Raw genomic sequence first — 13,183 nt, 5'->3', positions numbered from 1 at the left:
ATCATCATTTAGTATTCAGTATAGCTAACATCTTCACTAATGAGCATCTAAGTCCATAAGAAAGTAACAGTTAAAAAATAACAGTAGCATAGCATTCCACTGAATGTCTACCACATTTCAAATAACATTCCAACACTATATTGCCCTTAAACTTTACAACCTATTTACTATGGCCAACTTATAAATGGTGGAACTGCAATCTAGACAAGAATTTTTTTTCCAAAGTCATCTTTTTAGAAAAGTATATATACTATATAGCATGTACTTTTTCCTTTGTACTATAGTACTTCCTCTGAGGTCAATGCCAATTGAAGTTTTAAAAAAAGAAAATCAGCATCTACCACACTAACTTGCTGGTATTGTTCTAGATGTCAAATGCCTTTCACCGATGACTATGTTGGGACACTGGTCCTCATGGTGGCTCCATCACAAAGGGACAGCATGCCTAGAGTGTGAGGCTTAGAAGGAGGTCCTTTGATCAACAGGGCTATTCTAATAAAGAGGACCATGGACGCCCAGAGCTTCCTTTTTCGTCCTCCTGGCTATGAGGTAAGCAGTTAATTCTACCTGTGCTCTTGTCATTGTCTTCTAACATCTAACCAAGGGCTTAAAACTGTGAAACTTAAAATAAACCCCCTTTTTTTTTTGTCAATTATTTTGTGAATTTTGCATAAGAGCAGAAAGTTTACTAGCATACCAACTCGGTAAAATAGGAGCAAATTCTGTTACTAAGTAAATTAAGTAAAACTCTGCACCCAGTTACCAAGAGGTCACATCAACACAGGTGTTTATGTTCATGCTAAACCTCAGCAGTAATGCGTCCTCACTGTTGAGAGTTGACCCAACAGGATGTTTCTTCCCTACTTGGAAAGTGAGAAGAAAAAAAAAAAAAGCAGTATTTTTAAAAGTGATTAAAATGAGAACATATTTGCCAAAACTGCAAGGAAAGTATAAAATAATTCTAAGTGGCAGCAAAATATCTTTTAAAAAAAAAAAAAAGATGTTTATACAAGAAAAGATCTCAACCTACTCTGCGACCTTGAAAAAACCACAAGTCGTCACTAGGTCAGTGCTAAGGTATTTGGGAACTTTCTCCATTTCAGTTTGGATCATTAAAAGGGATGCACCTGAACTAAGGAAAACCACAATATACCGAAGTCAAGGGTGAAAACATCATCAACCAAGACGTGAAAACCTACGGCCATGGAGAAGGCGTGGCCAACTTCCTTCTCTAGTCCTTTCCAAGGAACGAGCTGCCTCTGAAACAGGAGCGCAGTGAGAAGACCTATCACCCTGAACAACTTTAGGGGTTACAACCAGTTTCAAAGTGTCAAAAACTGACATACATCCTAAAGCCAAACTTACACCACAAACACAAATTATGAGACTATATTTTAGTGGCATCTCCTGCAAAGATTCACCAGTCACTTGACCTCACTCTTCTATGTGAACTGTGAGATGATCAAGGCTGTCAGTTGCAGGGAGCCACCACAACAAACACACTCAGCTATCTTACCCCTCACCATGCATAAGGCAGTCAGCACCGCAACTGCTGTGAGCCTGGAACCTCACCATATGCCTAGGCTCAACTGCACCAAGGGCAGCATACTTCCTTTCCTGCCCTATTATGACAATGCTAGTTTTAAACTCTGAGGTCTAACCTAAGTGTGCACACTCGTCACTTTGTACATGAATATTACATAATTCCAAAGAACTGTTTGAACTTCATAGAAGGGTTTTGTTTGCCTGCTTGTTTGTTTTTAAGGTTAAGGATGAACCGAGCGGATGTCTTAGTGGGTGAAGTGCTGGTGGTAGAAGGCTGGTGGCCTGAGTTGAGTCCCTAGAGCCAATAAAGGCGTAAGGAGAACGAACTCCGCAGAGCTGTCCCCTGATTTCCGCACATCTACAGCGGCAAGCCTGTACCCAGTCACAGGCACCGCGCATGCATGCATCACAATGCATTTTTAAAGCTTAAGAACAATATTAAACAGGAAGAGCTGACCTTCTAGAGAAAGATAAATAATAGCCATTCATCACATCATCCAAGAGAATAAACTCCAAAGGATGAGAGTTCTAAAGAAAATATAGACATGTCCCTTATAATTTCAGTATAAGAAAAACTTTTAAGTGGCAAGAAAGCAAATACTATCAAAGTCAAATGATAACTGATAACTAGAAAGGAAATATTTGCCACTTACTACAGAAACACTAGAAGGGGATGTGCTAATATCGCTACGAAAGCATTTTTGTAAGAGGCAGGTGAAAAAAAGACATGAGCGTCTATTTAAAAATATGCCGTATGATGGCCCTTTAAAAAAAAGAGCCAAGACTTGACCTATAGTCAGATATAAATTAACACTAGATTTAGATACCATTTTCACTGAACAAATCAGGAAAACTTCAAAGGCTTGACAATATATTTTTAGTAAAACTGCAGAGCAAAAACTCCCTTAGATGGCTGCAGAAATGCAAAGCTGAATAAGACAGGAGAATTTATTTAGCAGCGTCTAGCAAAACTCCATATTCTCTTTAATGTAGCTATGCTACTTCCAGGGATCCATACCAGTGCTCTACTGCCAGGGTTACATAGGCATCTACTCATACGACTGTCCACTGTAAGCACTAACTTTTTTAAGTATGATAACTGGAAACTACCAGTACCATCCATGTATAGGAACTATTTGAACAAACTATGTAATGCATTATGGATTAAGTCTACAGAGGAGAATGAAGAGAGGCTGGACTGCATCTCAGTGACGGAGTACCTGGGTTAACTCCAGCACCAAAACAACAACAGAAGAACGAGGACAATCTCGGAACAGGAAGACACTTCTCAGAAATATTGTTAACTGGAAACACACACACACACACACACACACACACACACACACACACACACACACACACCATACAGAGTATCAAACCAGGAAACTGAGCCTATTACTAGAAAAATCAACTAGAAACAAGGTTGGCCACCAATGGAGTGGACAAAAGGGAGAGCACCTCACTGTGTCTGTGACGCATGGATGGGAGCTAACCTTCTGCATATGCAAAGTTAACATAATAAACAATAAATGATGGCAGAGGACAGAAATCTAAAGCTGAGTGAACTACAGCAAATGAGACCATAGGATTTTCAAATGGAGAGGAAAGCAAGCCCAGCATTTGCCGGTGTTGCTCCTTAAGCAGGGGCAGAATTAAAAGTAAGTCTTAACTTATTTATAGAGGTATGGTGGCTTGAATGACAACAGGCTCAGATACTGAGCACTTGGTCCCCAGTTGGTGGTGATGTCTGGGGATGTTTAGGAGGAGCAGTTTCTTTAAGGAAGGATGTCACTGGGCCCAGAGTTTGGGGGGAAAGGTCTTGCCAATATCTAGTTTGTTCTTTTGCCTGGTGTGTGTAGTAAAAGGCATGAACTCTCAGCATCTCTGTTCCTGCCACGCTACTCCAACATTATAGACTCCTATCCCTCTAGAACCGCAGGTGCAAACAAACCCTCTTCTATAATTTGCCTTGGTCATGATACCTTTATCACAGCAACAGAAAACTAATACATTAGGAGTCTCCCCCCACCCCCCCCCCCACAGCACAGGCAAAGCAATTTTGACTATTTGGAGTAATTCTAGAACTGAGCAAAAGAGCAAACACGCTGAACCTAAGAACCAGGGTCCTCAGTGCAGAGAAAGGTATACAGAACACCAGAACAAAGATGACACAGGGAGGGAATAAATCTGTGATAATCAACCGCTGGTCCACGTGTAAACCCATGATTTCTAATTAAGTCTGGGTAGGTTTGTGTGTATATGCATGAGGATTTCCATTTCCCTCACATGGATGTTGTGTGTATGCACATGTATATTTCCCTGCCTACCCTCTGAGAAGTTTTAGAACCCAGATCTTGGTTTCTGATACTGTCTCCCCACTAAAAGAAACAAGGGTTACTGGGAGAAACGATGATTGCTGCCAGGGCTTTGGCATGTAAAAGATAACCCAGAACCTTGAAAATTTCTCTAAGGAAAAAAAAAAGAATGATGGATCACAAAGACAGTTTCAATGTGAAAGGCCTAGTTAAACTGCACTAATTTGAAGAAGAGACTAACTAAGGCCTAACAGGACTGATACATCAGCAGAGAACACAGGGAACTTAGTAGTTCATGCTAAGACTAAGTGAGACTAGTCACAGGAAGTGAAGGTTTCTAACTCAAATGAATGTAGATCAGGGACAGAAGTGCTAGAGTGGAAACATCATCAAAGGAAAGACTGGCTGGAACAAGAACCCTGCCAGTGGACTCTACCCTTGACTTGTCAGATGAGGAGACAGCTGGGTAGGAGCAGCACACGTCACAGTCTTAGTGTGCCTCCCCACAGGTGCTTCATACTCACTGCAGGAACACAGAACAGAGCAGGCACCATCTCACAGCGGAAAACCGAGTGATATTAGAACCATGCTGATACAGATTGGCATTACACCAAGCGGCAGAGAAGCGATAGGGAAGCCTTGAGAAGGAACACCTCTAGTGTCAAAGTCCAGCTGGGAAGGTACAACCCATTTTGCTAATGAGAAAGACTCAGACAACTCAAGTGCAAACAATATACTTAAAAGCTTCAGTAATGTTCCAAATCAAATCAGCATTAACAGTAAAACACAACATCCAAGCACAGAACTAAATATATATAAATGTGTGTGTGTGTGTGTGTGTGTGTGTGTGTGTGTGTATACTTATTCTTAAGAGATGTACACTGATGTTTTTTAGAGAGAAGAATGTAATAGATATAATCCTCAGGTGATTCAGGGGAAATAAATAAATAAAATGATATGGTAAAGGAAGCCAAATGTAAACAAAGGTTTACTCTGGGATTGGATATGTGGATATTCAGAACTTTTAAATAAACTTGATATTAGTTCCAATAACAAGCTCAAAATGTAGAGAAAGTGTTTAGGTAAATGATGATTACAGGAAAGAACAAGCTAGTATGCTGAGAGCGCGATCCGTGGAGACCCAGCAGAAAGCTCACTGGCAATTAGCTCAACACTATGCAAAACACCCCTTCGCCATCGGGGGATTCTGGGCCAGATGCTACCTCTCCCCACGCACAGCTGGTCACACTCCTGAAAGCTCAGTCAGGTGCAAGGAGCGGCCAGGAAAACCTAAGCAGAGAGAAAGCTCCGTGGAAGCAATGAACACGGGAACTGCAGTCAGACTGCTGGCGTTGGAAACTGCCAAACTGACAGACTGCAACCCTGGCCAAGCCACTTAATGCTCCTTGTGCCGTGATTTCTTCAGGAAGGTTTGTAAATATCTTCCTGTTAGTTGTCATGAGAGCTGGAGTGCCCAGTATAGTAGCTCACACACCTACTGCCTCGCACCATCACTGCTCCTTAGACAGAAAACTACAGAGCCACTCACTAAACAAGAACAATAGAGTTAGTCAGACAAAAATTAAATGAGAGTACTGCCTGACCAAGGACTCCAACAAGCAAGAAAGCAACCTGAGAAAAGAAAAACGTCAGAACCAGATGAAGTCAACTTGGAATCCCAGGCTTTCCACAGACTTAATCAGGGGAGCGTCGCAGGGAAGTCACACAGACCTGTGCTATCAGCAGGCAGACTCAAGTCCACAGCTATGTGGTCTCCTTCGGTTTCACGCTTACTTAAAAACTCCCACAAACAGAACCAAAGATATGTTTTTCCTCTACTCAAACATATGGCTATTTATTTAAAATCATGAATATTTTCTCTTGGTTTTTTTTTTTATTCTTCCCATACAAGTTTTCCTAATTAAATAAATAATATAATTGTATAACATTTCTACAATGTATGAAATACTACAAAATATCTGTGAAAAAATAAGACTAAGGCTCCCCCCAGTGGCTTACTTGGAATAAAACCCACAAAATCCTAGTCCATCAAGTGACTGTGTTATAATTATACAAGAAAAGATTAGGAGCCAGGCATGGTGGCGAATGCCTTTAGTCCCAGTACTTGGGAGGCAGAGACAGGCAGACCGCTGCGGGTTCAAGGCCAGCCTGGTCTACCAACTGAGTCCAAGACAGCCAAGGCCACACAATGAAACCTTGTCTTGAAAAAAACAAAAACAAAAAGAAAGAAAGAAAAGATGAGTTTGTCAATTCAAACTCACATTCAAAACACACTGTGACCATCATAGCTACAAATAAGCAATTTCTATGAATATGCAACAAGTGAGTTTATTATACCTGTTCCAACAAATGGATCAAAGACAACATCGTTTTCCTTCACCCTCGCATGGTTGGCCATGATGAATGATAAACCAGCATCCATACTTGTATTCCCAATAAAGTGTCTCTTTTTGACACTGTATGACTCAATTAGCTCTCTTTGCCCATCTGCAATCTAGAGCAGAGATATTTTTCAAATTAGTTTAGCTGTATAGAGCCGATTCAAGATAATTATTCACAATAAAATTATAGCAGCTTGATACTGAGAACCTCTTCCCACTTATTACTGCTCCAGGCTTAGTCCCTTAAAAATCTCAGGACTGAGACTGGCACAGTCAAATATTTTTACTTCTTTAATGCCTTCCCACCAACTCTGTGCTTGCAAACTCAGTAGGAATCAATTTTAAGTAGAATTGTTCTAAGAAGTGGCCTTGAGTATTCTCATTTCTATAACATGGGTCTTGGCTCCCATCCACCTACTACAAGCTCATGGAAGGGAGCAGAACGCGCTATGATTCCACTTCCTCTCAGAATGGAGGCCTGGGGTTTGAGGCCACCACTGAGGCACCGCACCCCGCCCTCTCTCTACTGCCCTGACGCTCTGGAAACCTTGTTTCCCGTTATCACGTGACCTTTCTCCCAGCTCTTGCATCTAACAAAGTCCTGATGTTTCACAGGAATCTCTAAAACATACAAACCATAATCCCATGCTTTTCGGCAATGCTAATCCACACAGCACTTCTACCTCTTAAGTTGCTTTTACACATGAAAACATCAAGTACAGCACAGCTGCAGCTGCTTTGTTTGCTCTTGGCCTCCTGAACGCTCGGCCAGTGCTCCACCACTGACTTACATCTGCATTTACCTTCTATTTAAAAAAAAAAGTGAGATAAGTAGAAAGAACTTGCTCACCCATCTACCAAAATAAACATTATGTGGATTCTCAGGAATGCGGTTTGGGTCCAAACCATAGTCCTCCAAAACAGAGAATATATGTTGTGGTTTCTTTAAATTCACTTTTCCTTCAAATGGAAGAAATTCGAGTGCCTAAAAAAATAAAAAAATTTTAAAAAAGTAAAAATGTAATTCCAATGTACTAAAAAGTTTACAAAACGATTCATAGAAACCACTGCTCTTCTAGTAATGTGGACTGTGAGAGGAATTTGGTGTCAGAATTAAATCAGATCAACACACAGAAGCCCAGGAAGTGCTGAGCGAGCATGTGGGTCCATATACACCAACAGCTGGCGTGCACCAACCCTACAGGCCTTGGTTTAGCTAATGGCACTTACATCGATCCGCTTGACTTTCTCTTCTTGAGTCAGTGTTTTATTAAACGTGTGGATCTTTATTTTATATGTGGAGTCTGAATGTAGAAACGGAACCTAAAACAGAAACAGGTAAGTTTTTTAGGCTTATGAATTGCACCAAATATGTAGGCTCACAGTTCACTACGCACCATCTTCTCCACAGGGTAATTTTTAAGAGAAGAATACAGCTCCTCGGGAGATTTTCCATGACCCCATAGTTCAAATATAGACCTAGGAGATAAATGATTGGTACTAACCTCAGTAAGGAACTTAGTTTAGAGCAATACATAGTAGCTACTTACTAGTTCTTTATGCCTGCCCCAATAAAACAGTCACTGGCTATGCTTTAATCTACTTTTGAGAAATATGTATACTGGAAACAAATATTAACACACAGAGAAATAGAACTTTACATAAAAGGTCGGAAATGCAATATTAAGGTAGAGTACATACACAACTGCAAAGATATGTGTGCATGTATTTGAAGGGGCTAGAGCTTGGTCCTGCGTCGCATGTGTGCCAATGGGCACCCTATCTACTATGGGGCTATACCTCATTACCTTATTATTGCACATTACACTAGATCCAACAATGCAATAAAATCACATGGTATTTTAAGGAAAGCTGCAGAAAATCGAATTTTTCCTCAATTACTTCCCCATTAAAAAGAGGAAAGGACAGAAACCCTATTATTACTATATAGCTATTATTTGGTAAAATGTATTAAGCTGTTTAAAATGTTAAGCTCTTGAGTACCCAGGTTTGTGTTTGTACAAAATATCCCACTGGGTGTGGTGGCGCACAACTTTAATCCCAACACAGAGTTCAAGGCCAGCCTGGTCTGCAAAGGTAGCCAATGATATATGAAGAAACCCTGTCTCCAGAGGGGGAAAAATCCATACTGAAGGAACTACAGAGACTGCTCAGTGGGTAAGAGGTCTTGCTAGTCTTGCAGAGAATCCAATTTGGTTCCCAGCACCCATACCAGGCAGCTGACAAACACCATTAAAACAGTTCCACAAATTCCGACTCCACCTGCTGGCCTCTGAGGACATCTGCACACATGTACATATATTGACACTTAGGCACACGGATATGCATATAAAATAAAAATATAAAAGTAAATCTTTTAGAACTCCATACTAAAACTGTACTAAATTAATTTTAAGCCTACTTCAACCACAGAAAATTCTGAGTGACTTTTCAGTATGTCCTTAAAGTCGATTTTAATTATCTATAGGTTGCACATCCTCTCCTTGGAAGTGAACTGGTCCTATACTGAGTTTAGAGTGAGTAAGTAATGCTACTCTCATTAGCATTGCTCTCATTAGGCTGGGATACCCTGGCCACAGAGATGAAAAACAACAGAAGCAAATCATTGGCTTTTCCAATACTATATAGTTATTAATTTTACTCCTGATCAACCATATGTATCAAGACACAAACTTTAACATGTAAGTTCAGAGTACACAAGTGACTATTTAAAACCCAATATCCCTGACTTATAGAATTCAAACACCTCAAATAGCCATACATTTTAACATGAAAATTAATTATACAATGAGTAGTTTTCGTTTTTTTGTTGTTCTCATTTTCTACTCATTTGCAGTTAATAGCAGGATCACTGACAAGCTGCAGCTTAAGAAATTAGATTCAGAATTGAACATATTTTCTCAATAGCACAAGTTAGATAAATAAGAAGGTGACAGTCTTACCACATTGCAAAATACTGGTAACCAGAGTAAATATGTATATTTTTCCCTTATTTTCATTCCATTATTAAAAACAATATGTAAAGAAAAAAATATTTTCAATAATCTGCCATTTATTCAGAGGGAAAAGTGACTAAGTATAAATAAAAAAATTAAAGAGAAGAAAAAGAAGGTTAATGATAAAAATCTCGAAACAAGAATAAGCGATGAACAATTTATTCAAAAATACACTTCTTAGAAGTCATTTCTCTGACGTTTTGTCTGTTTGACAGTTCCCACATATTTACTAACCTGATTATTCAATTAAAAATCAACAACGAGAAAAGCAGTATTAGGTTTTGTAAAACTTGGTCACAATGAGGCACTCTGTCTCTGTAGGAATGTGTCATTTCATTGTATACCATCCTCCTGCAAACACGGAAGTGCCTGTCCCCTCGGCTCCTCACCATCCAATGGTGAGTCCACCTAACGCTGTGGCCGCCTCCTCTCCGCTCCCACCCTGTCAGCCTCCAACTTCCACCGCAGAAGCAGCACACAGTGGTCATGAGACCATGGGCATGCCTGCCCACTACATGCTGAGTCTCTTACTTGGCGCACACGGTCCGTTTCATTAAGCTTCTAGCAATATCTTCAGACGGGATGCTCAGAACCCAAAATGGAGACTGAAAGGAAAAAGGCATAAAGTTACTGCTAACAGGCTCCAAGGTCTACTGTGCTTTGATTCAAGTCAACTCCAAGAAATTTTTATTTGCCTTGTAAACATGCCTGATCTCTATTCAAAATAAAAATCATTCTGATAATAAAAAGGTAAATTGTTGTGATAGATAACTTGATAGGATAATATACTAACAGGTAAGAACACTTTCATAAATGAGTCCATAAATGAAAATAACAGGAAAGTACATTTTAAAGCTACTTAAAAAAAAAAAAAGAAACAAAACAAATAAAAAAAACCCACTAGTTTTCAGGTGTCCAGGCTGGTCTCAAAGTCAATGTGTCAAGATGCCCCTCTCCCCACCGCCCAAGTGCTGAGACTATAGGCCTGTGCACAACACATCCACTTCAAGATGACTTTTCATTTGCCTTTATGAAGCTTGACTGGAAGCTAATGCATATATGACAATATATTCCTGGAATTTTTATTACTCACCATTTCTTGTAATGTCATTAGTTTAACTCCCAAGTACTACACTGCGACTGATTTCTTAAATTACTAAATCCCTCCTCTTCTTTTTCCCCCTCCCCCTTCCCTCTCTTTCCTTGCTCTCCATAGGGGGTTGTTGTTACTTGACAGGCTTAGAGGAGGGCCAGCCTCCTTCAGATTGGCCCGTGGGGAGGTCTCCAGGACATTCTCTTGACAACTGATTGCTATGGAAGGCCCTGCCCCCTGGGAGTTGTGTCCTGCCTGGGCAGGCAGGCCTGAGCAAGCCAGTAAGGAGCACTCCCCCACGATGTGGCTCAGCTCCTGCCTCCAGGTCCCTGCCCTGACTGCCCTTCATGGCCGACTAGGATCAGGCTATGCAAGCCAAACAAATCCTTTCCTCCATAAACTGTTTTTGGTTCTGGTGTGTACTACCACAACAGAAACCACACTGTGTCAACCCCCTCAAAAATACACTCACTAAACCATCGAGGCTAGGCTCAGTGCCATCTGCCTTTCTTAAGTTCCCAAGTGACTGAATTACAAGGGTGTGTTACCATGCCCAGCCAGGCCTCTCACCCTCTGGATACGTGTGGCCTGAGGCGTCCTGTGAATCAGCAATGATGTAAAGCCATGGTGTGCGCCGTTGCTGTTAACCTGAGTTATTTTAGCATCTTATTTAGGGCAGAAAGCTTCAGATGTATCTATCCTTGCACCCAAGAAGAGCAGGCTCCTGAGCTCCACCCACACAACCCCTTGCCAGAATCTGGGCAGGCACAGCAGTGTTGTGCCCTCAGCTCACCTCGCACCCCACAGCCACATGCTCCCCTCTGCCCTTCCTCTCACAGTGAGTCGCCTTGGAGCAAGAAGCCAACAACAAAGCGCTTCAGTGCCCTCTCATCTTTTTCTTTCAGAGAAAGACATCTACTCCATCTCTCTTCTTCCGCTAATGATACCACACCACAGAAAAATCCAAAATAATGCAAACAAAATAAACCATCTTAGCCTTTTACAGTTGTGTATGTAGGGCTGGCGAGACGGCTCAGTCATTAAACACTAGCCTCACAACCAAAAAGTTGAGGTTACAAACCACGTACGGTCTAATATAAACTCACTGTACCTGAACTTCCCCACACCATCTGAGAGAGCACATTCATGTGTCCTTCAAAATGCTGGGTGACACTCATCTTGAATGCCACTGACAGTGGAGTGCCAGAGTGACTAAGCATTTCTCTCATGTTCTGTTTCTTTAGAACTTGGTTTTAAGATATCCAGTTTAAAAAAATTGTTTATGATATTTAACCCCACACCCTTTCCTTGGGGAAAGGGGTGAGACAGGGCTACGCTTCAAGCTGTGGCTGTTCTGAAATTCACTATATAGACCAGGCTGGTCTTGAACTCGGAAATTCTCCAGCCTTTGTCTCCTACGTGCTGGGATTAAAGGTGCGTGCCACCATGCCTGGCTCTTGGTATATTTTTCTAAGTGATAAAATAATGCAAATATTGGTTTTTATGAAGCTATAAGTATCATATCTTTTCACTTGATCATGTCTTTTTGTGGTGAATTTTAGTTTACCCCAAACCCCTTACCTTATTAAAACTAGTGTTTAAAAGATTCAAGTGTTTCCACTATATGTGTGTATGTGTATATAAACACACACATATACACATACACACATACATATGAATTCACATAACTCAGTATAATTTGGATTTTTAAAAAACTAGTTATTAACTTTAACTCCATTTACTCTAGCTAGAAATATTTAAAAACTTGGGCTACCTCTTCATAGCCTAGTTATACAAAAGACACCGATCTCTAAGAATATCAAGGGCTGCTGGTTCTTGACTGCATTATTCTCCAAAATGCCCTACCTTACATTTAGCAGAGATTAAAATTTAGTTATACAACATTTGTATAAAAAGGGGGTACATTATTACCGTGACTCCTTCCAAAGTCCCATTTCTATCCACTGAAATATATACAAGACAGTTCATAGAGCACAAATAACTATAAATAGTCAATCTTGTTGAAAATATGTACATTCTAGGTATTTTAAATACATCTTCCTTCATCTGTTACCTTCACTCCATTAGGCCAAACTGTGCTGTTAATTACTTAATTTTAGGTATATAAACCCTACTATATGCTGCATGTAAATGTTGTATGAGATGCAGAACGACTAAAAGAAAACACTTCAGACCCAGACCGTGATGATTTATAGTTCTGATACAATCCACAGGTGTCTTTCTTAATGTATTCCTCTCTCTTGAAGACTGCTGCCCTGCTCACTACTCCCCTGTAACAGAGTAGGAACAAGCCTTCCTACCTACAAAGGACCTTATAAATAACATATCTGCACCCCCACGCCACCCACCCACCCCTACATGCACAAAATGTGAGGCTTGGCCAACAGGGGCAAGTGCGAAGGAGAACTCCAGAAAGAAGCTACTGTCTGCAGAGACCAGCTGACTGATTAGACCTGCAGCACCTTGGCTAGCTTTAGCCCCCTGCCTGCCCCTGTGTCACGACTAACACCGCTGACTAATAGGTACAAACCCTTAGAAATCCTTTAACTTCGCAGCCTGGCTTCCACCAACGTAAAAGCTAAGAATGTCATCAGATAGCATCTTGGGCCTATAGAGAAACCTACTCCATCTTGCTGTAAGCGCCTCTCTGATGGACTGACAAAAATATTTCACCTTGCCTTGATTTATGACTTATTTTGTTGTGTATGACCATGAAACTGCCACACTGGAACACTGAATTTTGGGGTAGCCTAAATCTGTGTTCCCAGGCCACGGTTTTTCAAAACAGCT

At 40.7% G+C, this 13,183-nt stretch overlaps 1 protein-coding gene across 2 annotated transcripts in view; it reads right to left on the bottom strand.

Moving 5' to 3' along the window:
• Positions 1–13,183, bottom strand: part of Trmt11 (tRNA methyltransferase 11 homolog) — a 44,210-nt gene that overhangs the window by 28,412 nt on the left and 2,615 nt on the right. Inside the window, exons 3-7 of one of the 2 annotated variants that reach the window (XM_051164041.1) lie at positions 9,811–9,884; positions 7,660–7,741; positions 7,493–7,585; positions 7,113–7,247; positions 6,219–6,375 (exon numbers count right to left, since the gene is read on the bottom strand). In XM_051164041.1, coding sequence (XP_051019998.1) covers positions 6,219–6,375; positions 7,113–7,247; positions 7,493–7,585; positions 7,660–7,741; positions 9,811–9,884 — 541 coding nt within the window. Of the gene's footprint in view, positions 1–6,218; positions 6,376–7,112; positions 7,248–7,492; positions 7,586–7,659; positions 7,742–9,810; positions 9,895–13,183 lie in introns of those variants that run through there. The other variant, XM_051164040.1, reaches the window with a different exon arrangement.

This window comes from Acomys russatus, chromosome 21 (genome assembly GCF_903995435.1).
Source record: "Acomys russatus chromosome 21, mAcoRus1.1, whole genome shotgun sequence".
Classification (NCBI taxonomy): Eukaryota; Metazoa; Chordata; class Mammalia; order Rodentia; family Muridae; genus Acomys; species Acomys russatus.
The sequence above is the reverse complement of the archived record's forward strand: the minus strand, read 5'-3'. Positions and strand labels throughout refer to the sequence as shown.